Genomic DNA, 26,393 nt, shown 5'->3' with positions numbered 1-26,393 from the left:
AGCATATGGACTGTTCTATGTCTCTGAGTGTCTGAGAGGTGAATGTCGGGCTGAGCATTGTGACAGACAATCCAACATTTCAGCAGCCCCTCCGAGGGTACCGCTACGCATCATTATAATCTACACTCTTTTCTCACTGGGTATGAGGAAGAGATACGTTGGCCAATGCACATGTGACTTTTGCAATGCAAGTGGCAACCTTGACATACACAAGTGCGTATTTGTTTTAGACAACCATATACAATAACAGTAAATGATAAACTATAAAGCAGCCTTGTATAAATAACTCTCATAGGTTTCACTGAGAGGTCTCAGGTTAGCTTCTACTTTTGCAAGCTTTTCCTATCTCTGTCCTATCTGTGAGGTTCTGATAAGAGTAGTTGACTCCTCCCCACTATAGTTATGCTGAAGTTTATGTTTGAGGCTGGCCGGAGAGCGAGCATATATGATTTATATCACAAGAAACAAAGGTTCTGCTGATTGCTGAAGGAAGGAGTTTGAAGGACAAAGGTTGCAATAATAACTCAAGTTATCAGACACTCCCACACTACGTATGCATATATAATCAATTCCTCTGTATGAGCCATTCTCTGTTTCACAGTTGAATTTACCAGGTGGACGATACCAACTGACCAGCCATGGCGTTTGTTCCAGCTCAGGGATACTATCCATTGTACAATCCAGTAAGTGCCAACTTCAACCTTTTTGTCCACAGGGCACAGCGGGCTGGTTGCATCTAGCACATATTCAGTAGTTTATTAACCAACCAGATTTCATGTTTTATCCACTTAGAGTGGTTAGTACAATAGAAGGTGGTGGGTTACTGCACTTGAGACTGGCTGGCTTTCCTAAATCATTCAGCAGTACCTTTTTAATAAGGCAAAGTACATACTGCTGTAAACAATACAACAACGAAACCCATCTGTGAGGCCCCGTACACACGAATTCAGCCAGAAACTCGATCGGAGCCGTATTCTGCCGAGAAACCCGGTCGTCTGTACACTTTTGGTCGAGGAAACCGACGAGGATCTCGTCGGGCCAAATAGAGAACATGTTCTCTATTTCCTCGTTAGTCAATGAGGAAACTTGGCTCGCCGAAATCCTCGGCGGCTTCACAAGGAGCTCGACGAGCAAAACGATGTGTTTTGCCCGTCGAGTTTCTCGGACGTGTGTACGGGGCCTGAAGGTTTTCCTTTATCTTTGTCATGATGTATCTAGAAGTAGGCTGTCACATTCAACTGGACTTGTTCTGTAATGTTGAAGACGCATTGTAGCTTTTCCAAGCCACTTCATTAGTTCTAAAGAAGTATTACTGAAGAAGTAACTCAAACAAGCTATGAATCAACTTCAATATTCAACTAATGAATTGGAACTGAAGAAGTAAGTGACTTGGATAAGCTATGAATCGTCTTCAACATTCAACCAAGGAATTGGAACTGAAGAAGTAAGTGACTTGGATAAGCTATGAATCGTCTTCAACATTCAACCAAGGAATTGGAACTGAAGAAGTAAGTGACTTGGATAAGCTATGAATCGTCTTCAACATTTAACTGAGAAATTGGAGCTGAAGATGTGGCTTGAATAAGCTATGAATCGTCTTCAAAATGCAACTAATGAATTGGAACTCAAGATGTGGCTTGGACAAGCTATGAAATGTCTTCAACATTCAATGAATGAATTGGAACTGAAAATGTGGCTTGGACAAGCTACGAAACGTCTTCAACATTACAGAAATAGTCCAGTTGAATGTGATTAACTAGCACTAGAAACAAGCAGATACCTTTCCATAGTCTAACTACACAATACTATAATTGGATATTTGGTTGGATCTTTGTGATGGCTAGAGTGATCATTAAAATATTATATTAAAGTGGAGGTTCACCCTGAACTACCATTTTTTACCCTTAGATTGATGCTCATTTTGTCTAGGGGAATCGGCTAGTTGTTTTAAAAACGAAGCTGTACTTACCGTTGTAGAGAGCGATCTTCTCCGCCGCTTCCGGGTATGGGCTGTGGGACTGGGCGTTCCTATTTTGATTGACAGTCTTCCGACGGTCGCATCCATCGCGTCACGATTTTCCGAAAGTAGCCGAATGTCGGTGCTCAGGCGCAGTATAGAGCCGCACCGACGTTCGGCTTCTTTCGCCTACTCGTGACGCGATGGATGCGACCGTCGGAAGCCTGTCGGAAGACTGTCAATCAAAATAGGAACGCCCAGTCCCGAAGACCATACCCGGAAGCGGCGGAGAAGATCGCTCTCTACAACGGTAAGTATAGCTTCGATTTTAAAACAACTAGCCGATTCCCCTAGACAAAATGAGCATCAATCTAAGGGTAAAAAATGTTTTATGGGTGAACTCCCGCTTTAAATAGATCACACAGTCTGATTTGCTCATTTTCTATGCTTTCTGCTCTTCCCAGAATCATACATTGCATTATTATACATTGCATTATTTTCTGTCTTCTGTACATTGGGGCAAATTTGGATTTTTGTAAGTGACTGTATTATTACAAAATGGGTTAGAATTATCAGAATCAGGTTATAGGGAACCTGTTGAAAGAAAAATGCAGGCTGCTATTGCTAACTTCTGATTCAGAAAATGCTAGTTGCTTGGCTGTCATGCTGACCCTTTGGCTTCAATACTATGAGACACAAACCCAGAACGAGTATACAGATAAATGTATATTATTTGAGGGTTAGTGACTCAAAAAGTGCTATAACCAGGGGGTTAGTCAGCCCACTAGGATTTTTAGAAAGAAGTCAGCAAAAGCAGACCACCTTTTTGCTTTAAAAACGACACAAAGCCTTTGCAGATGCTGATAATTTAGCAATTCTTATTTGGATGCATGTAATGGTCCATTTGACAAAGATCAAAGATCAACATTTCCTTGAGTGATTACATGCCAACTGCTTAGCCTTTGGCTATTAAAGAGAAGTGTAAATGTTTAAAGCATAACTAAACTCAGAATAGAAATGTAATATATTGCATATATTTCATGTGGTGGTTCCATTAGTTTTATTTTTTTCAAGACTAAGAACATTTTTACAATGTACAGAAAATACCTGTCGATCTTGCCAGAAATGGGGTGACATATCTTGTGTGAGTTGACCTGCAAGCATAAACAATGTTATCTTTCTTCTGCAAAACTACTAATCCTTCCCATCACGTAATTGAGATGAACAAACGCAGACATGTTTGAAGGTTTGCCTTTGTGGAAACCATTGCTCCCTCCATAGATGTAGTGAAGAAGTGAATGTAGCCACCCAGGGACAGGAAGTGTGTTTTTTGCAGAATTACCATGTGAAAATACAGGAACACAAGCCTGAAAAAAATACAACTAATGCAAGTGCTTTATTTAAGGACTACAAGACTCTAGTCCAGCCGCACCTAGAGTATGCTGTCCAGATCTGGGCACCAGTCCTCAGGGAGAATGTACTGGAAATGGAGCGAGTTCAAAGAAGGGCAACAAAGCTAATAAAGGGTCTGGAGGACATTAGTTATGAGGAAAGGTTGTGAGCACTGAACTTATTCCCTCTGGAGAAGAGACGCTTGAGAGGGGATAGGATTTCAATTTACAAATACCGTACTGGTGACCTTACAATAGGGATAAAACGTTTTTGCGAAAGGGAGTTTAACAAGACACGTGGCCACTCATTAAAATTAGAAGAAAAGAGGTTTAACCTTAAACTACGTAGAGAGTTCTTTACTGTAAGAGCGGCAAGGATGTGGAATTACCTTTCACAGTCGGTGGTCTCAGCGGGAAGCATCGATAGTTTAAAAAAACGATTAGATAAGCACCTGAACGACCACAACCTACAGGGATATACAATGTAATACTGACATATAATCACACACATAGGTTGGTCTTGATGGACTTGTATCTTTTTTCAACCTTACCTACTATGTAACTATGACTGGTAGGCTTCAATATATACAAGCTCGTGTCTCATCAACACTGAACATTACTACAATTTAATATTTGTGTGGGTAAATTTGCTTCCTTCTGATTATGATGCAGATGTAGGTGATATTTTATTCATGCAATCATCAAACAGGTTAACTAACTTCTGATTTGTTTCTGTTTTCTTCCAGGATATCCCCTGCCGAAGTCCCATTTATGGCGGCCTACGCCCTGGGATGGCCATCTACATTACTGGCAAGGTTTCCAAACACTCAAACTCGTAAGCAGGGGGTTTGCATCATGTTGTTCTACTATGCAGTGTAAACACAGGGCAAAGGATAAGGAATGTAAAGCTTCTGGGCAATGGGCATACATTTGGTTTCTGATATTAAGTTTAGTTCAAAAAGATCTGTTCATATCTTTCTATATTTTTTAAATTAATTATCAGTTTCTAAAATCAAGCCCTGACTTTTAAAGCCCTCAAACCTATCTGCATCCCCATTATCTAAACTTATCCTTAGCACTGCCATACCTCCCAACATTTTGAGATGGGAATGAGGGACACCTGCTAGCAAACATATACAGGCATAAGACACGCCCCCTGCCACACCCCCTTAAAGGAGAATTAACTGAAAAAAAGTTAATTAAATCCACAAGGGCTTAATTTTTACCACTACTATTCCTTTATATTGGTTTTTAAAATTTACAAATGCAGCAGTTTGGAAGTTGGATGAAAGGTTTAGTGCTGGGAAACACTTTTTACAAGATAAAATGTGCATTTTATATACAACTATACAAAGCAGACCAAAATGAGGGACGAATGAGGAGGAAATAGGGACAGAGGGACATTGCTCGAAATCAGGGACAGTTTCTTGAAATTAGGGACAGTTGGTAGCTATGGCACTGCCCATATCCACCCAGTTGGTTAAATTCCCAGTACAGTACAATACAGTATATGTATTTCTATATACACTTGCCACAAAGCACAGCCTGCCCCTTTATCTCTAAGTGCCTGTTATTGCACGATGCAGATGTGCAGTAAAACAGTGGTCATCAACCCTGTCCTCAGGGCCCACTAACAGGCCAGGTTTGCAAGATAACTGAAATACATCACAGGTGATATCATTTGCTGCTCAGTGATTGCAGTATTCTAGTCTGCATCTCCCCAAGGTAATACATAAAACCTGGCCTGTTAGTGGGCCCTGAGGACAGGGTTGATGACCACTGCAGTAAAACATTGAGATCATTGACTTCTACTTGTGTGGTATGTTATGAAATGCTATGAAAAGCTTTAAAGCCCTAAGGCCCCTTTCACACGTGCGGACCGCATTGATCACCCAGAGGGGATTTTTTTTTATTTTTTCTCAAAAAAAAATTAAAAAAATGGAGTAACTCTTTATTTTAGACCCTTGAAAGACCGTCAAATGTGGCACCAGGACAGGCATCCTTATTCTGGGTTTTCACCTTACTTATTCACTTTCCTAAATTAAGCATACCAGTCTGGAATCTAGATGTCATTGGCTGCAATTTCTATCCTGTATATTTCTCTTTACGTAACACGAAATGTAGCAGTTAATGGAGGATAATGTTAAATTTTTGTTTGCTAATGTACATTCTCTCTTTTGCTTTGTTTCTCTTTCATAGTTTTGCAGTTAATATGGGTTGTGGGCAGTATGACGGCACAGATATTGCCTTACATTTTAATCCCCGCTTCGAAGGGAGGGACACAGTCGTCTTTAACACCTTCCAGTCCGGTTCCTGGGGGGGTGAGGAGAGAAAGAACGAAGGCATCCCTTTCCGCAGAGGGAATCATTTTGAGATGGCCATTTTGGTCCAGCCTGGAAGCTACCAGGTAAGGAAATCAGTATAACCTTCCTCTAGTGCATAAAGTTAATATGTGCCTAAAGTCCAACTACAACCTTTTTTAATATTATTTTGGATGGACTGGGGTGGGGCTTCTGTGGGTTTCAAAATGCTATCTGTGTTCTGTGTAAAAAAATTTACCCTTTACCAATGTACAATTTTTTTTTCTTCTTCTTCTGTGTCCCCTCTGGGGCATTTCGTCCCACGTCCTGTTCTAAATATCCAAATTACTTACAAATGCCCAATTACAAAAAAAAAAAAAGGAACTCAAAACCAGAATTTTATGCTAGCAAATGCCTAGATGATAGAAGTTAACACAGCTTCACCTTGCTAAGTGAATAACCCCCAATCCCTTGAGTTGAGTGGTATCTTGATATACCGCGGTCTTACCCCGAAGGGTCCCGACGCGCTTGACTAGGGCCAATTAAGTTGGGAGCCAATTAACTTACCAGCTTGTCTTTAAAGTGTGGGAGGAAACCCACACAGGCAGAACATGCAAACTCCAGGCAGATGTGTCATGGTCGGGATTCGAACCAGCGACCCATTTGCTGCTAGGTGAAAGTGCTAACCACTGTGCTGCCTAGTATGCTTTCACACTGGGGCAGTGCGCTGGCGGGGAGGTGAAAAAACTCCTGGAAGCAGCATCTTTGAAGAATGTTTGGAGTGCTAAAAAAAAATTGCCTCAAAACGCACTCAGTGCCAAAGATTATTTTTAAGACAAATGTGTGTAGGGCTGGAATAGAATATTCCATCAGGCAAACAATATGTTCAAACATGGATGTCCGCAGGACTTTTTTACTTTCCTTAAAATTGTCTGATGTGCATGCAGGCTCTGGCTTAGAAAGCATGCAGACCCACGGGTCAGCAATACGGCCATGTAAAGAGCATTTTCAGAAGGTTAGTGTAACGGTCACCACCGTTTACGACCTTCCATCCCAGTCACGACAGCTCCTCTGACACACAGACAAACTAGCAGGCCTCCCATTTCCCAGAATAACGAGACTTGCTCCGTGTTCTCTGGTTTCAAATGAAGACAATTTTAATGGTTTCTTCTCAGTCTTATATACAGTACAACCATGTGACAGTATTCAAAGGGACAATGAGATTTCCACCCCCTAATCACACACTAAGGCTAATTACTTAAACATTCTTTAATCAACAACAAAACACCTTCACCCACTCCGTCTCCGCACACAGCTTGACACCTCTGAGCATCAATAGGCTAGGCTCTAGACAGTGTTATCACACGTAAGCAATATTTAGTATGCATAATTAGAGTTCTGGGAGCAGACCTGGGATTAACACCTGTCCGTTACAACACCTTTACACAAGGACAATGGAATGTCTTCCAAGCCTGATGCAATTAGCATGTCACTAGAAATGAGTCACTATTGACTGGTTTGGCCCACATCTTGCAATCTCTCAAGATCCTGCAATATGAATTATTATTGATGTCCTATCTCATGTAATACATGAATTATGATTCCCTTGCCACCCCATGCCCAAAAGGCACAGGGTGGACTCAGACCCAAGAGTTATCAGTGACGCTGACACAGGAGTATCCCCCATCCTCACAAAGTCTCTGGATGTCCCGGGTCATTCCGTTACAGTTAGCAATGATACCTCCTGCATATCTATCATGAAATAATTGAACACCTTGACCACAATTATAAAAGTAGTTGCTGACTTTTAAAAAAAGGACTTTTAAAATGAGGCCTCGGCCTCATGACGTGATGTCACTGTCTGTTAGATGCCAGGTGGCAGGCAAGTCTAGCAACCAGTGCAGCAATCACTGCCACAGCTTCAGCGCCCCCCCATTGCAGCAGCTTGCGGCGCCTGGACGCGGTGCACCCTGGTCTGGATGGGGGGGGCGCTTGCCCCTCCTTGCCCCCCCCATGCGGATGCCCCCCCCATGCGGATGCCCATGTTTTCACATGTCTGTTTTTCCATCTTAGGACATCATACATAGTATGTATGCCATTTCCCATAGCTGGAAGCAAAATTTCCAAAAAACGGGGCTCCTTTTGTGTGTATATATATATATTTACATGATATTTTCAGTAGAGCAAATGGTTTATTTTTGGAGCAATCTTATTTTATTTATTTTTTACTTTAGAAAATGTTCAAGTGTCTACTAGCCACTGACTTGGGTTTAAATTTAGAATTTCGTGAATAGGGATTCCTGAAAAAAGTAGAAATTAAGACCTGTACCATGAGTAATGACAATTTTCTGAATGTGAGCATAATTGTCAGGCTGGTGTAATATATCCAATGGCAATGCATTCTTTAATAGTAATTGTCTCTTTTTCTGTGTGCAGGTTAATGTCAACGGAATTCCATTCTATGAATTCCGCCACAGGATACCTATGGAACGGGTACAATGTGTACACGTGGCTGGAGATGTAAAGATCCAATCCATCACCACTGTTGGAGGTGGGGTAAGTAGTGATACTTGGAGCAACTACAATACCATGAAGCAGGTAGAAGACATATTAATAAGATAGTTAAGAAGGGATGATAGCTCATAAAATAGTTCTTCCTTTAAAAAATTTATTTTTACCACTTCATGACCAGACCATTTTTTGCAACACGGCACTGCGTTACTGACAATTGCGCAGGCCTGTGATACTGTATGCAAATAAAATATTTCATTTTTTTCACCCACATATAGAGTTTTCTTTTGGTGGTACAGTTGAACCTGCGCCCCAGTACCTCAGGCCAAATGAGGTACTGCAGGCCTATTTTCGTCTCTGCTCGTCTTCTGCGCCCCCGTACCTCAGGCCAAATGAGGTACTGCAGGCCTATTTAGCTTGAATTCTGCTCGTCTTGCGAGTCAACACTCGCAAACCAAGTCAGAATTTAAAAACGAAAGTTGCTCGCAAATCAAAACGCTCTCAAACCAAGTTACTCTTAAACCAAGGTTCCACTGTATTTTGTGTGCTATATACATTAATTTTGTTAAAGCAGAACCTGAGCACCACAAACCAAAAATGCTGTTTAATTCTTCTTTCATATTTAAAACAAACTCACCCATCCATTCATGTCTCCATTTGTTTTGTTAAAGGGTTAATAAAAGGAAAATAAAGTTTTCTTTAAAATAACAAACATGTTATACTTACCTCCACTGTGCAGTTGTTTTGCAGTGGCCCTGATCCATGTCTTCTGGGGTCCCTCGGCGGCTGTCTCTGGTCCTCCCCGCAAGAACTCGCCACATTCATGCGAGAGAGCTCGCATGGTGATGAGTCCTTGCGGGCGTGCTCCCGCCATAGCCGCTCACTGTATCACTCGGCCCCGCCCCTCGGCGCGCCGCGTCACTGGATGTGAGTGACAGCAGCGCCAGTCAGTGGCTGCGCTGCTCTCAATCCATCCGCTCTAGCCAATCAGCGGCCAGGCTGAGCGGCGAAGAGGATCTTGGAAAAGAGCGTGGGACTTTCGAGGGGTCAGGTAAGTAAATGGGGGCTCGGGGGGGGGGGGGGGGGGGCGGCATTATCAGATGTTGTTTCACCTTAATGCATAAATTGCATTAATGTGAATTTTTTTTTCCTTTACAACTCCTTTAAGAAATCGCTTTCAAAAAACACCCCGCTAGCATTTCTAACTATGGCCTAACCCCAATCTCTTCCCTACTAACCCCAATCTCTGCCCTACTCACAACATCCATTGCTCTACTGACGCTGGCATTATATAGGACACATGCACATACATGCATATGTGTTTGAGCTTTGGGGTGCACACCTATGATTGAGAGAGCTTCTTTCCACTTTAAATTTGACAGTGTAGAGCCATGCTCTGCCCACTGCATGCTGCTGATTTCACCCTGATATATATTACCTTGCTAATACGTTGTGATGGCTCTGAGTTCTGTTACTGCTGGTCCTATATACAGGTCACGCTTTTTTAGTCTCAAAATAGAATGTCCTCTTTTATGGAGACCTAGTCAAGCAAAAAAGGAACAAACAGGTGATTCAGCGTATACATAGATGACCATTACTCATGATGATTACTGAAGGAGGGAGTGAATGAATGTACAGACAATGTTCTTATCTAGAGAGGATATGGGTGGAAGTGAAGTCAAATGCCGGTGGTGATTCATAAATTAATGGAAGGAACATGCTGGAGATTGAAGCTAGTGATAACAGAGCAGGTCAATAATGGGGACAGGACAGTGGTCTTGGCCGAAAGGTCGCTAAGTATAACGTGCTTCTGGAGCACCGTGTTTTTTTTGGATGTAGATGTTTTTATTAGGAGATATTTCATATGTTACATTCAACCCACCGGAGATTTTGTTGGTTCAGAGGTCAAGCTGCAATCTTACTTTTATTCTACACCCATGACACTTCTTAATAAATGGGAGGTATAGAAGTCCCTGATTTACTATTGTAAATGTAGGGGAGGGTGGCTATATTAAGCTTCATGGGCCCGTGAGCAATTACTGCCACTGCGCTCATGGCTGGTGCATCGATCTTTGACACCCTAGGTGAAACCAAGTGTTCCACTCCCATTGGCTCCACCCCTGACTCCACTCCCTTTGCCCTGCCCATGTATACCCCACCTTTTTAATAAAGTGCCCATCGCATGCAGCCCACCAGTGCTCCTCAATGCAGCCTCACAGCGCCCATCAAATGCAGCCTACCAGCACCCATAAAATGCAGCCTCTTTAGCGTCCATCAATGCAGCCTCACCAGCACCTATAAATGCAGCCTCACCAGCACCTATAAATGCAGCCTCACCAGCGCCCATCAATGCAGCCTCATCAGCGCCCATCAATGCAGCCTCACCAGCGGCCATGAAATTCAGCCTCACCAGTGGCCATCAAATGCAGCCTCTCCAACGGCCATCAAATGCAGCCTCTCCAACGGCCATCAAATGCAGCCTCTCCAATGGCCATCAAATGCAGCCTCTCCAACGGCCATCAAATGCAGCCTCACCAGCGCCCATCAAATGCAGCCTCACCAGTGCCCATCAAATGCAGCCTCACCAGCGCCCATCAAATGCAGCCTCACCAGTGCCCATCAAATGCAGCCTCACCAGCGCTCATCAATGAATGTTTGCTTGCTTCCATTTATTCCGGAGTCGGGACACAGACACTGTCCTCTGACACAATGTGCGAACAGAGCGACGGCTGCCTACCAATCCTGAGATTTAGTTGCTTGCTGCAGAGAGAATAGAGTAGGGACACCAGTGGCTGGGCGCCCTAGGCAGCAGTGCGCCCTAGGCGGCTTCCTAGTTTGCCTAGTGGTAGCCCTGGCTGCGCTCATGGTAGGTCAGACTTTTCAGCTTCAGAATTATTTTTAAATTGAGTGTGTAATCCATAGCTTGCTGATTTGTTAATCATGGAAAAGTAAAACAGGTGGAGGCTGGAGGGTGACATAAGCTGATAAGGAGAAAAGAGGACTAGAGGAGGAACATAAGGATTAGGGATTGGAGTCCAACTGGGAGGTTGACCTTACTACTTTGGTCCGACTTTTATCCTACTTGAATATCATTATAAAGAGAAAAAGGAATCACTCTAAATGTAATGTGCCCAATAGGGTGTAAACCACTGTGAAGTGACTTCACAGTGGTTTACACCCTATTGGGCACATTACATTTAGCGCGATTCCTTTTTTTCTTTATTCTGTCATTCATGTTGTATAACATTTTTGAGTTGCAGCTTGCACATATTTTGTTATTTAATTTGTTAGAGTATGCGCAGTATTTTTTCTATATACATTGAATATCATTGAAGTCGGATCATAATAAATGGGGGGAACCAATGCGCAAAACCACACTAACTAGAGTAATACGACTACAATTAATAAAATAATTAACTAAAAACTAAGCAGCAGCCACAACAAAAATAGTGTTCACACATCAGTACAATATTAAAACGAGCGCCATTACTCTCCCTTTTAGCAATATTGAAGTCGGATCAAAGTCGGGGACGCCGTCTTGCATGCTCCAACTTTGGTATGCGACTTGTGCTCTGATAATCTTGAGGGGGAACTCTACGCCAGGCCCTTGGGTCAGGTATGGATTTTAAGGGGAACCCCCTACCCCAGAAAAGACCCTTATCCGAGCACGCAGCCTGGCCGGTCAGCAAAGCGGGTGGGGGCGAGTGAGCGCCCCCCCCTCCTGAACCGCACCAGGCAGCATTCCCTCAACATGAGGGGTCGGTGCTTTGGGGCAGGGGGCGCCATGCGGCCGCCCCACCCCAAAACACCCTGTCCCCATGTTGATTAGGACAAGGGCCTCTTTCTGACAACACTGGCCGTTGGTTGTCGTGGTCTACGGGCGGGGGGGCTTATTGGAATCTGGGAGCCCCCTTTAATAAGGGGGCGCCCAGATCCCAAGAAATGTCAAGAGAGCACGTAGCTCTACGTCACCTCGCGAAGCCTCCACTAGGGGCGCGCGCGCCACCCGAGGCGCGCGCCCCCCACTCATCCCTGATCCCGACAGGCGTGATCACCGACAGGCACCAGCGATCGCTCGTTACAGAGTGAGGACCGGGAGCTGTGTGGGGGAGAAATGCAATGTATGAACAGCGATCAGTCATTTCCCCATGTCAGTCCACCCCCCCTACAGTTAGAACACACCCAGGGAACATACTTAACCCCTTCCCCGCCCCCTAGTGTTAACCCCTTCCCTGCCAGTGGCATTTTTATAGTAATCCAATGCATTTTTATAGCACTGATCGCTATAAAAATGCCAATGGTCACAAAAATGTGTCAAAAGTGTCCGAAGTGTCCGCCATAATGTCGCAGTACCGAAAAAACCCGCTGATCGCCGCCATTACTAGTAAAACAAATATATTAATAAAAATACCATAAAACTACCCCCTGTTTTTTAAACGCTATAACTTTTGCGCAAACCAATCAATAAACGTTTATTGCGATTTTATTTTATGAAAAATATGTAGAAGAATACGTATCGGCCTAAACTGAGGAAAAACATTTATTTTTTTATATTTTTGGGGGATATTTATTATAGCAAAAAGTAAAAAATATTCATTTTTTTCAAAATTGTTGCTCTATTTTTGTTTATAGCGTAAAAACTAAAAACCGCAGAGGTGATCAAATACCACCAAAAGAAAGCTCTATTTGTGGGGAAAAAAGGACGCCAATTTTGTTTGGGTGCCACGTCTCACGACCGCGCAATTGTCAGTTAAAGCGACGCAGTGCCAAATCGCAAAAAGTGCTCTGGTCTTTGACCAGCAATATGGTCCGGGGGTTAAGTGGTTAAATGTGTATTTTGGCCCTTTTTTCATTGCTCCGTTGGCATTATTGACTGGCATTTTGAAGTTTTTTAACATGCCGTATTTTTTAAAGCGCATCTGGCCGTGGTTTTTTTTATTGTGCATTTTGCCACTTTTTTAAACACACATTTTGGCACAGGTTAAAAAACATGCATTTTGATGTGGTTTGTAATGCACATTTTGGTCCTACTTTTATTTAGCATTTAGTGACACTTTTTTAACATGCATTTTATGTGTATTTTGGCAAACAGTCACTTTTGGGGTGGCATTAACAACTAATGGCACCACAAGCATATCATGCATTTTGCATGTATTTCCGGAATGCACACAAAAATGCAGGTAAAAAACATGTTAAAAAGCACCAAAATGCACATAAATGCGTTTTAAAAAACAAGCCAAAATGTGTGTTGAAAAAAGCAGCAAAAATTTATGGGCCACTACTGAACTACTGAAAAAGAGTCTGTCAAGTTCCCTCAACACAGAAAACAAGGGTCCTACTCTGCAGCTTTTTTTTTTTTTTTTGCACCTGGAACATATTTAGAACATATTTAGCAATTTTAAAACTGAAAGTTTAGTTGGGTTTTTAAATAGAAGGGGAAGTAAAATTATAATTGCTTTTGGTAGAAACAAAGACAAATCCAAAGAGTAAGAAAAAACTGTTAATTCTGTCTAACATCCACATTATAATGTTCTGCAAATCCATTTAGGAATTACAATAAAGGAGAAGTGCAGCCAAAGTTTGTTCTGCATTCCTATGACCCATTTTCAGGAGCAAACAGCGTGCTGCTGAAGCCCGCTGTCGGCTGATGTCACAGAGATAGTTTAGGTTTGCAATCATGTGGTCAGGATCTGTCCACATGCCTGGACCATCACCCGGCTCAGCCTCTCAGCGAGCTGATGAGAGAGCCTGAGCTGGCCACTCCTGTCTCCTCCACAGCGCTCCAGTGAGCGTTGTGGGGGGGGCAGAGCAGAGAGCTGCTGACCGTCTCTAAGCAGGGAACCCTGAGAACCGGCGATGTTCGATTGCTCAATTCTCAGTGTTAGAGGAGCCGGGAGGCAGATGCAGCATCAGACCGTTGCTGCATCCACCTATATAAGTATGATAAAAAAAAAAAAACATTTAAGTGCAGAAACATAATCCAAATAATCTTGTATATGCTTATTTCAGGCGCTTACGGGTGGTCCTGCTTACCCACCAGGAGGGGTAAGTACCATACATACCTAGACCTTACCGATGCAAGCTGTAACTAGTATCAGTATCATAATAATAATTCATGTCCCTTTCTTTCTTAATTCAAGGCGATGATACTGCCAACTTACCCATCTATGACCCTACCTGTGAGTATTTCCTCTATTGCCTCTTCATGTACCTAGTAATATGTTTTACTTGGCAATTACACTACATCAAAAATGGCTGTTGGAGCCTGCTTTCTACTTACAGGCTCCCCCCCCCCCCCACTCCCACTGCAAGAGTTAATGGCTCGTTTAGTCTTGGAGAGAGATTTTGTACTTTAACTTACCTGATCCTCTGCTCCCCCAGCAGATGACACTTCCTCTCGTTCCAGCAGTGGAATGTCCCTCAGCATCATCACGTTTAATGTAGGGCTATGGACCCTGTATTTTTCTTGATGATGTCAGAAACTTAGACCACTGAAGCACGGGGAGCAGAAAAGAAGATTGGATAAGTAGTTTTTCTTTTCTATGTCCTCTGGTTACACTGCAATGGTTAACTGCGTGTTTAGGTCTAGAGTAGGTCTTTAATTAATTTAAAACATTTTCACCCTTTCGAGTCTGAGGCCATCATGAAGGAGGACCCTCAGAGCCCCTGAAGAGTATTGGTTTGTCACATCTTTTACTAATAAATAAATGCTCCTGGACTCTCTGCTGTTGCTCTGGAATGCATCTTTCCCTGTATTACTTGGATTTTCATCCAAAGTAACCCCTTAGTCCTGATACACAAAAGGTCATTTTTATTTTTATTTTAACCCAGTGGGCTGAACGAAACAAAGGAGGAGTTCATGAGAAGCTTGTACTAACTATGTAATGTTAGTAGAGTGGTCTCCCTGCTGAGCTATTTTGTTCTGACAGGGAGACTGTCCCCCACAGTACACACTGGTCAGCGCTTACAGCCATTGGCTGCGAGCGCTGATCGAATCTCGGTTGGCTGCTGGTCTTCCAGCATGCTCATTAAGAAGCCAGATGTTGAGCCAGCTTCTGTTGGACAGGCTGTTGCACACTTCCTGAATGTTGGCCGGTTCTGTTGAGGCTTCTCAACCTCTTTTAGAGGTGTATCCGGTGCATGCTGGGGCGGTGATGTCACAAGGGGGGTGGGGACACCAGGTGATGTCACTGAGTGGCCCTGCCCCTTACCTATTTAATCTCTGTGAGACGGAGGAGCAGGCAGTTGGCGTTTAGCCTACTACGCTTGCAGAGCTTTTTTTTTGTTTTTTTTTGGGGGGGCTGGCGGGTGGCCTGATTGACAATGGATCTACATCAGGGGGAAATAATTTTTTTTTTTAATAAAGGAATTGTCAAAAACTGTGTTTATGGGATTTTTTTTTGTAAAATGATTAGGAGGACAATGTACCTCCTACTCCTTCACATAGAGGGGTGGCCAGGATCTGGGGACCCCCTCGTTAAAGGGGGCATACAGATTCTGATAAGACCCATGCCCACAGATCCCCACAACCACAGCCCAGGGTTGTGGGGAAGAGACCTTTGTCCCCATCCACATAGGGACAAGGTGCCCATCAGCCAGTGACAGAGCAGGTCCCGCAGGGAACCAGGGCGGACCCCATGCATGCAAGTAATTAACTCTTCCATACTATATGGCCTAGGGTCTCCATCACTCGGGTCCGGTCCTGTTTGCTGGGGCATGGAGCACTTGCGAGTAGGACTCAAAAACCGCTCCCCACATCATACATGAGACCTGTCACCCCTGCTGGTAACGTTTACCCATTTTCTGGCTGTCATACTTCTCTTGTGCTCATTGACTCTGGCAACAGCATGTCATCACTTTACACCGTGTGTGTGCATTAGAGGCCCTGTTCTTCCATACGCCATTTCCACCATGCACCCCTTTAATTAAAGAGGAAGTAAACCCTGATGGGTTTTACTTCCTGTTTTGCAAACCCTGCAAATTAAAAGCATCATGGGCTAGTATGGAATGCTTACTAGCCCATTATGTAACACTTACCTGCAAATGAAACCAACGCTGTCCCCTTTGCAGGCCACGTCCATCTTCACCCCTCTTCCTTCCGGGCCGCGGACTCCGGCTCTGTGACACGCCGGAGCCACGTGACGTCACTCCTGCGCATGCACGCGGGATGGCACACACTGGGGAAGAAATGGCATGGAGGTCCGTTTCTTCACATCACATTCGCCGATGACGACATCAGTGAGCTACAAGTGAAATATCCCCTAAACCACGCACGTTTAGGAGATATTTCCACTACCTATAGGTAAGTCTTATTCCAGGCTTACCTATAGGTAAAAGTAAAAAAAAAAACAGTTTACAACCACTTTAACTTCAAAACAGGCATAAAAACGTATTTAATGGAAAAAAGATTTAATGGAATAGTGCAGCATGATAAACACAAGTTACCAGTTCACCTGCTCATTTTTACTTACATGTAAGCCTATAATAAGGCTCACCTGTAAGTAAAATGAATATCTTCTAAACGTGCACCAGCCACGTGCACCATTTAGAAGATATTCACGCTGGATGCAGCCAGTTAAGTCACTGGCGCATGCACTCTGAAGGTCAGGCATACCTTGCCGGAACTTCAGAGCTTTGTGCCGGAACCGAGGGCTCCCACACGCATGCGTGGGAGTGACCTCATTGCGGCTCTGGCCAGTCCCAGCTGGGGGGGCGCGAACCCGGAAGAAAGACCGGGGAGCATGTCAGCCTTCTTAGCGGTGACAGTACAGCGCTAGAGAGCTTGTTCCAAGGTAAGTATTTCATAATGCGCTAGTATGTGATGAATAAATTATGCCATTGCCTTCACATGTTATTTTTATTTTTTTACATCATCCGCAGTTTACAACCACTTTAAGTGCAGTCTTTTACTTACATCCCTAACTCGTATCCCGTGCTGCCACGGCATACCTTTACAGGCAGAGTCCCATGCTGGTGTCTTCAGAAGGACTTCAAATCCCAGCAATCCCATGCGCCGCTCGCCGTCAACACTGTACATGCGCGGGATAGAGCGGTGAATGCTGGGACATCAGCATTCACCGTATCCCGGAAGCATTTGCTTGTGGGCTTCAGACTTCCCACAAGCAAGATAGAAACGTCCATCGCAAGTTTTAATAAAGTTTCCGTTCCTGCAGGATTAAACCAGGTAACTCCGGCAGAATCATTTAAAAAAACAAAAAACGAATACCTGCGGAATAATAATAATAATAATATTATATATATAAAAAAAAGATTTATTATTAAATATATATATTAATATTATTAAAAAAATATATATTTTTTTATAAAAAATAAATAAAAAAAGGGGGTTGCCATCCGGGGCCCTGGGGATCTCCGGGCCCCTGGGGACCTCCGGACCCCTAAGAAAAAAATAAATTGGCCCTTTAATAAAAAATAAAATAAAAATATATTAAAAATAAATAAATATTTTTTTATAAAAAAAAAAAAAAAGGGGGGTTGCTATCCGGGCCCCTGGGGACCTCAGGGCCCCTTACAGGTGTACTGCCTGTACCCCCCTGATGGCGGCCCTGGTTGCAACTGACAGCCTGTCTTCTCCCATGTAGCTGGACTCTTCTGGGCAAAACTCTCTCCTGAATTTCTTTGCACAGGGAGGAACAGAACCCAGCAGTAGCCCTGGCAAAAAAACAAAGACTGAAATCCAGGAAACAAGTAAACCCTTTTCTTCCCTTCCAGGAAGCAGCTAGCTAGCACTTCCAACATAAATAACATGCAGCGCAAACAGGGCTGAAATACTCACAGGCACTCTGTCAGCACCTGCTTACAGATATATGTTTACAGAACGCAGTAATACATGGATACATCCTATCACTCTGTTATTGTGTAAGATCTTTGTTTCTAACCTACATCTTTCTCCTTATTTCGACAGGTAATGGAAACTCCCGTTTATAACCCGGTCAGTACACAACTATATGTGTGTATGTCTGTCCTCCTGTCTGTGAGTCTATCCAGGGGAAGATGCTTGGAAGGGAAGTCAGGGGTTCCAACACCTCCTTAAGCTGATTCGAAATGTACTACAACATTTTATGTAAAATCTGCATGCTCAGAACCTTACCAAGGAAAAAAATCCCTTTATATTCCCCAAGGCAATCAGATACTCTAGATCAGGGGTCTCCAACTGTGGCCCGAGGGCCAGATGTGGCCTTTTGGTAGGCTTTATCCGGCCCTTGGGGCACTATTCCTTCCACTGACACCAACAAGGGGGCTCTATTTCTTCCACTGATAATGGAAAGGTTTCCCCGTTTTTTGTGGGGCTTTTAGGCAGCAATGTCAAAGCAGTAGAATACTGGTTTCTATATAAAAGTGGTATTTATTAACTAAAAGAGAAAAGCTTGGATGTCACGGTATATATAAGTTACAATGTATAAAAACAAGTATAGTGGTAAAATATCACATTCCATGGTACATTAGACAATATCATTACACATAATATAATATTCCATATTGTTGTACAATGTTGATCCCCGACGCGTTTCAACCATTTGAGGTCTCTTCAGGGGGATAATTATTTCTAAAGGGTATATCACAAAAGTATAAAATTAATAAAAAATAATAATTAAATATAGAAAGAACATGTCAATATACATCACATAGATTCTAACAGGGAATATATGTACCGCTAAACATGTAATAAAGGATATTTGAAGCCGCTGGGTAATCCGAAAGGATCTATAGGAAGCCCCCGCATTCCCGAGGGTGAGAAGTCCACCCAAAGGGTCTTCAAGGAGCCTCAAAAGTGACACCCCACCGGCGGGGGAGGAGCTGCAATGAACACCCATAATGGCCGTGATTAAATAATTGAGTAGGTAATTACAAACAAGCCTATCAAAGTGGTGGCTATATTGTATATTTGTATGAGAGATAAAGGGCAGAGGCGAACTGTCAAGTTGCCAATATGTATATATAATGTTGGGCAAGGCATTCCTGAATGTTCCAAAAAGGAAAAAATTGACTAGACAGTGGAGGATAATAAAGGGTAATCAAGTGTAGGGTAATAAATATGGGAGTAGTGACATAATATAAAACGTTCTGAAGTGTATAAGTGTGAGGAGAGATAATAATAATAATAATAATAAGCGTGCAGCATTAATGCAAGTGACGGACTGCCAATGACTTCCACTGTTACCAATGATGGGATACTATTACTAATAGGGGCACTACTACTCCTCCTACTGACCAGCAACCTTAAGGCCATATTTATTCTCACTGATGTTGGGCCCAGGACATTTTCTGTCCCCGCTGGCCACAATCCGATATTCCTAAAGTCTGAAGGACAATAAACTGGCCCTTGGTTTAAAAAGTTTGAAGACCCATGCTCTAGATCAACAATCTACATCTTTATTTTAACTAATATAATATGATGTAGTCAGTGATATTATGTGCATTTAGAAACATATCCATCCCTTTTTGAAGCACTCCTGTAGAAGACAGTGTCACATTTCCCATCTCTTCTTGCAAAACAGTACTTTCATATATAGAGGCTGAACCTCCTGTAGAGTGCCCCTTTGTCATTAGCAATGACCGCTTTGCAGTTTTCTATATGGTCAATTGATATAATTTTTACAAGGTGATCATATCCCTGGTGATCATATCCCTGCTTAATTGCCTCTTCTGTAAGGAGAATAGATAAAAAAAAATCAAAATAGGAGTCTAAAACTGGTTATACATGGATGGAAATTCGCCTGGTTCAGCAGGGACTGGCTGAATTTTGATCCATGTGTGGCCACTGTGGTTGGACAGAAGTTGATCTATAGATTGTCTTCTGTTCAAATGCCCTGTCTGATAAAAGAATACAATAGTACAGTGGGGAGGATTTCCCCATCCACCTCGCATTTGTGAAAGGGGAAATCAGCAAAATTTTTTTAGTTCAGCCACGTGGCTGCACAAAAAAAACGGTATTGTGTATGACTAGCTTAAAGCTAGCCAGTATCAGGGATGGACTGGCCATTGGGACTACAGGGAGTTTCCCGGTGAGCAGATGGCTCAGTGGGCCGGCTTCAGTGACCGTGGACCCCCGCCCCCCCCTCCGCTTCTCTGTTTCTCCCTTCCTGCAGCGCTCACCTCCTCTCCCTCCCTGCAGCGCTCACCTGGGGGGAACAGAGAAGCAGGGGGAGGACCAGAGGAGCGGGGGGGGGGGCAACAGAGGAGCATGGGGGAGGGGACAGACAGCTGACTCAACAGCTATGGCCTGGGAGTTTCTCACTTCTGCCTAATCTTGTCCCATAAGGGGGGGCACCAAACTGATTCTTTGCCCCGGGTGAAATAATGTCTAGCTTCCCCACTGGTACTGCCTATAAGAGTAGCAGTACCAGCCGTTCTACTCTAATAAAGTAGAATGGCTAGTGGCTTGTGAAGGGGGAGAGGGGGCTTGGGTGGCCGGGGGGGGGGGGTTGCGGGAGTTGTCCGGCCGCCATGAGAAATACCTGTCAAAGTGGGCCAGTCTGGATGAAGTATGTTGGTACCCCCGATTTGCCACCAGCTCCCACCAAGCTGACCAGGGACACCTCCCCTCTTCTTCTCAGGCTAGCGTACACACACCTGTAAAGGGAGAAACTCTTCCATGTTGTACTCACTTTCTCCTGGCCTGAGGCTTATCGTCTGGAATAAAGGAATGTCCACAAAAGCAGCATTTTAGAGATTTTAATGTGCAATGAAAAAAAAAAGGCTCTCTCCATCTTCACATTTCAGTGTAGCTCTATTACACATCATTTTGCAAAAAGCTTGAACTCAGAAGATCCAGCCATCTTCCCGCTTTCTCCACTGTGAGTCTTTTTTGCAGTTGGTACTCATCTAGAGTCCTTGTTCCTGGAAGGCCCTCTACTCTACAAAACACAAACTCACATAGCGTGTGTCAGGGGTAACCTGTTCCCATACTCCACCAACCCAGGACCCCACTCACACTAGATTATAAAGGGATTCTGACTCCACCCACAACTACACACGGGGCGGGGGAGAGATCATACTAAAATGGGCACTAACCCCTGCTTACAGGTAAGTTGTAGAAAGTTTTAAATAAAATAATAAGGAATTTGACATACCTAGAGCATTTACCACTGCGGGTGGAAGACAATTTTGCCACTGCTCAAGGAACCCCTAACAACCCTAGTTGAGAAAGCTTGATCTAATGTGTCTGTCTGTCTGTCTATCTCTCAAAAGTATTCAAAGTGGTTCAAAAGAGTAATAATAATGTGCACAGTGCCTTCCCACATAGCAATGAATCAGGACTCATCCCCCCCCCCAAAAAATATGATTGATATATGTTACTGCTCGGTGCACATCATCATTGCTCTCATATAAATGGCTTATTTTTTACTGTAATACCGCATACACACGGCCATTTTTCATGACGAGAAAATTGCATTTTTTAACTTGGTCGTGAATATATGTGTATGCTGCAGAGCATTTTTCTCGACGAGAAAAATGCCCGAAAAAATGTAGAACCCGCTCAATTTTTTCCTATCGTATTTTACATCGTGAAAAACGGTCGTGTGTACGCTTTAACAAGGGAGAAAAAAACGTGCATGCTCAGAAGCAAGTTATTTGACGGGGGAAATTAGCAAAAGCAGCCCAAAGGGTGGCGCCATTCGAATGAAACTTCCCCTTTATAGTGACGTTGCACGTGTTGTCACTGCGCTTTGCTCGAGCATTTTTTTTCACAAACGTGTTTATACAAGGCAGGCTTGAGAGGAATCACGACAAATCACGTTGAGAAAAACGTTTTTTTTGCATGACATGAATAATGGTTGTGTGTACGCGGCATTGTACTCATTAAACTTTCTTTATCCTCCACATCACAGCCAGTTCCTTATTATACAAACATACCTGGAGGAGTGTCACCCAAAAGGACCTTTATAGTGAAAGGATTTATACCCCAAGGAGGGCAGAGGTAAGTGAAACACAACACTATACACAGGGGGGGGGTTTGGGCGGGGGCAAGACATTTTTTGCCCAGGGTCCAATCATTATTAAAGCGGGGGTTCACCCAAAAAATTATTTTTAACATGACATTCAGCCGAGTTGTCAGAATGACAATCGGCTGTTTTTTATTTTATTTCATTGCCGTACGTACCATATTTTCACCTCCGCTTCCGGGTATGTAATCTGCGGGTCACGAGTTGCCGAAAGAAGCCGGACTGCGAGTCGGCTCTATACGGCGCCTACGCACCGACGTTCGGCTTCTTTCGGCAACTCGTGACGCGCTGTATGCGCCGGTCGGAAGGATGTCAATCTATTAGGAACGCCCAGTCCCGCAGATTACATACCCGGAAGCGGCGGTGAAAATACGGTATGTACGGCAATGAAATAAAAAAAAAACAGCCGATTGTCATTCTGACAACTCGGCTGAATGTCATGTTAAATTTTTTTTCTTTGGGTGAACCCCGCTTTAAAGACTGCCCTGGTGCCCTTAGACATAAAATGATAATTGCCCAACTAAAATACAATTGACACAACAGGAAACTTATCTATGTCTCTACTTTAATCCTGAGCAGTCAAGAACCTTAAGAAAATAGTTGATTAATTCATGACAAGGTTTTCATAAAGGGCATAAATATGTACTGTATGCTCACATGAATGTGCATGTCTATGGAACATTGGTTCTAACGAATTTGGATCTCACATCCATCTAGGGTTGCCACCTGTCCAGGATTCACCCAGACAGTTCGGGTTTTGAATCATGTGTCCGGCTTTCAGGCGGACTGAAACCCAGACACATTATTCAAGCCGGGCTGTTGATCCCCAAGTAACCAAGATACTCGCACACAAATCTGCTGCCATCCAAGAGCTGCAGGCGGTAGGATGGCAAGGGAGGAAACCTCTTTAGTAGTATGTTGCGAGTTTAGTGTTGTAGTATCTCCTGGACAGAGACAATCCAACAATTGCCTAACTAATTTCTTCATGAGAGACTAACCATCTCCTACACATCTTTTTTTCAGTTTCCACATTAACTTTAAGTCTTCGAGAACTAATGACATTGCCCTGCATTTCAATGTCCGCCTGAACGAAAACGCAGTGGTGAGGAACAGTTTACTGGGCGGAAGCTGGGGCAATGAGGAAAGGAGCGCTCCATTTAATCCCTTTAAAGCCGGCCAGTATTTTGATGTAAGTATTTCTAAGCTCGTCAGGAACATCTCTAAAAAAAAAAAAAGCCCAGCCCAATGGAAATTTCTACTTATTGTCCGTACAGCTACTATGCCAATAACACCTCCTCAGTGACCTCAGACACCCACCTATCTTCCCATTGCCCGGTCCTTATAACTTGAACTGTACCAAGTAGAGGATGCCATACCTTGGATTGGTACCCACTGTTTCTTTAATAAGACCAGCATTGGACCCCCATTAAGGACCCCAAACCGCCATAGAATGAAAAAGAATACAATAAATTTGGGTTCTTCAAACCATAAAGCCCTGTACACACGATTGGTTTGTCTGATGAAAATGGACCGATGGACCGTTTTCATCGGACAAATCGATCCTGTGTGGGCCTCATCGGTTTGTTTTCCATCAGTGAAAAAAAAATAGAACAACCTCTGTGTGGAAGTCCATCGGTCAAAAATCCACACATGCTCAGAGCTCATGCTCAAGTCGACGCATGCTCGGAAGCATTGAACTTCATTTTTCTCAGCACGTCGTAGTGTTTTACATCACCACGTTGGACACAGTCGGATTTTTGACTGATGGTGTGTAGGCAAGACTGATGAAAGTCAGCTTCATCGGATATCCGACGAAAAAATCCATCGGATTAGATTCCATCAGATATCCGATCATGTGTACAGGGCTTAACCACTTGCCCACCAGGTAAATTCTGGCACTTCTCTCCTTCATGTGAAAATCACAATTTTTTTGCTAGAAAATTAATCAGAACCCCCAAACATTATATATTTTTTTTTAGCAGACATCCTAGGGAATAAAATGGCAGTCATTGCAATACTTTTTGTCACACCGTATTTGCGCAGCGGTCTTACAAGCGCACTTTTTTTGGATAAAAATCACTTTTTTGAATTAAAAAATAAGACAACAATACATTTTGCCCAATTTTTTTATATATTGTGAAAGATAATGTTACGCCGAGTAAAATGATACCCAACATGTCACGCTTAAAAATTGCGCCCGCTCGTGGCATGGCGTCAAACTTTTACCCTTAAAAATCTCGATAGGCGACGTTTAAAAAATTCTACAGGTTGCATTTTTTGAGTTGCAGAGTAGGTCTAGGGCTAGAATTATTGCTCTCACTCTAACGATCGCGGCGATACCTCACTTGTGTGGTTTGAATACCGTTTTCATATGCGGGCGCTACTCGCGTATGCGTTTGCTTCTGCGCGCGAGCTCGTCGGGACGGGGCGCTTTAAAAAAATTTTTTTGGGTTTTCTTATTTATTTTTATTTAGTTTTATAATTTTTTACACTGAAAAAAATAAATAAAAATTTATCACTTTTATTCCTATTACAAGGAATGTAAACATCCCTTGTAATAGAAAAAAGCATGACAGGTCCTCTTAAATATGAGATCTGGGGTCAAAAAGACCTCAGATCTCATAATTAGACTTAAATGCAAAAAAAAAAATGTTATTTTTTCAAATGACAAAAAAAAAAATGTTTCTTTAAGAGCCCAGCAGAGCTATGAGGACGGGTGAAGGAGATTTCTCCTTCAGTCCCGTCCCCGCTCAGCTGCCGGACACATCCGATCCCCTCCGCCGCTACCGACGGCTCCGGTAAGCGGCGGAGGGCGCGGGAGAGCGGCGGGAGGGGGGGGGGGCCCTCTCCCGCCACCGATAACGGCGATCTCGCGGCGAATCCGCCACGGAGACCGCCGTTATCGTGTACACCACCGCCCCCTGAAAAGATGAATGTCTCGGTTGTGGCAGCAGCTGCTGCCGTTATCGAGATATTCAACTTTAAAAAGGAGGACGTCTTTTTGACATGGGGCGGTGGTCAAGAGGTTAAAGGGTCACTAAAGGATTTTTTTTTTTTAGCTTCCTTTACCTTACTGCAGTCCTGGTTTCATGTCCTCATTGCTCGTTTTTGCTTTGATGTTGCTGTAATACTACTATGTTCTTAACACTTCCTGGTTGTCTGGCTCCTTATGAAAAAAGTCATGGGAGACTTTAGTTTCGTTTTCCTAGCCATGACTCTCTATGGCACTATCCAGCACAGAGGCATGAAATAACTTGCAAAGACTAAACTAGTTTCACTTTCGTTTTTGCATCTAGAGGCACATTATATAATTGATTTTTATCTATTTTTAATCGTTTTTAAAAGGAATCAGTTAACTATTATGTCTCGGGATTCCCGGCGGTAAAAAGTCTGCTGGGAATCCCAGGGGGAAAACCGAGAACCTGCTCGGTCACTTTCCCCCCCGTGTATACACCAGAGGTTTTCCCGTCTGGAAAACTACGGTGAGAGCTTTGGCCGGAAATCCCGGTCGTGTGTAGGCTCCACCGCAGTGTTTCCCATAAGGAAACTGCCAGGAAAAAGACCGCCGGGAATCATGGCAGGAAAAAAAGAGAACATGTTCTTATTTTTCCTGCCGTGATTCCCGGCGGTTTTCCTGTCGGGAAAACTGCAATGGAACATACACACGGACAGTTTTCCCGGCCAAAATCTGTCATGGCAGTTTTCCCGACGGGAAAACTGGTCGTGTGTACGAGGCATAGGAGTAAGCTCCTTTCGAGAGCCGGTAGAGGGACAGACCTGGGGCCGAGACGTACAAGGGATCCCAAGAAAACAAAAACCTAAAAAGTATAAGTGACTATAATAAGTTGACTGAAATAAAAGAATGGGAAAAGTGTGCAAAATAGAAATAGTCAGATAAATGTAGTGTATACTGTCAGCTTTGGACAACGACCTATAAAATTACTTGCACCTCCATTGACACGTATTATGTTCTCTTCTCCCAGATTTCCATCCGCACAGGCAATGGACGCTACAAGATATTTGTGAATGGACAGCAGTTCTGTGAATACACCCACCGCTTCCCCAACGTGCAGATGATCGATACCCTAGAAGTTGGAGGAAATATCGTCTTGTCACTTGTACAGATTTAAAGCATGTGCCCACTTCATAGGGCAGTATGCAGCAAAATACAGAAAGTCTGCTTCATTTCTAAATTATATATTCTCGCTAGGCAGAAACACAGGTCAAATGTTATCTGGAGCCAATAAAAATATATTTCTCAAATAAA

General features: G+C 43.4%; 1 protein-coding gene across 1 annotated transcript; it reads left to right on the top strand.

Annotated features, from left to right (window-relative positions):
• Nucleotides 1-482: 482 nt before the first annotated feature.
• LOC120914523 (galectin-4-like) lies at nt 483-26,393 on the top strand. Its single transcript, XM_040325199.1, has 11 exons — nt 483-683; nt 4,095-4,183; nt 5,548-5,755; nt 8,085-8,269; nt 9,487-9,493; nt 14,169-14,204; nt 14,300-14,338; nt 18,085-18,111; nt 22,013-22,101; nt 23,150-23,315; nt 26,110-26,393. Exons 1-11 carry the CDS (start codon nt 639-641, stop codon nt 26,254-26,256), a joined length of 1,038 nt encoding a protein of 345 aa, XP_040181133.1. The 5' UTR covers nt 483-638; the 3' UTR covers nt 26,257-26,393.

Source organism: Rana temporaria, chromosome 9 (assembly GCF_905171775.1).
Source record: "Rana temporaria chromosome 9, aRanTem1.1, whole genome shotgun sequence".
Classification (NCBI taxonomy): domain Eukaryota; kingdom Metazoa; phylum Chordata; class Amphibia; order Anura; family Ranidae; genus Rana; species Rana temporaria.
This window is presented reverse-complemented; position numbering and strand designations above follow the sequence as displayed.

Bases quoted from the DNA above. Each gene is read 5' to 3' on its own strand.
- LOC120914523 (XM_040325199.1), top strand. From the start codon at position 639: ATGGCGTTTGTTCCAGCTCAGGGATACTATCCATTGTACAATCCA. The intron at 14,339-18,084 runs GTGAGTATTTCC...TTATTTCGACAG, and splicing joins ACCCATCTATGACCCTACCT to GTAATGGAAACTCCCGTTTA. The intron at 22,102-23,149 runs GTAAGTGAAACA...TCTTTTTTTCAG, and splicing joins ATACCCCAAGGAGGGCAGAG to TTTCCACATTAACTTTAAGT.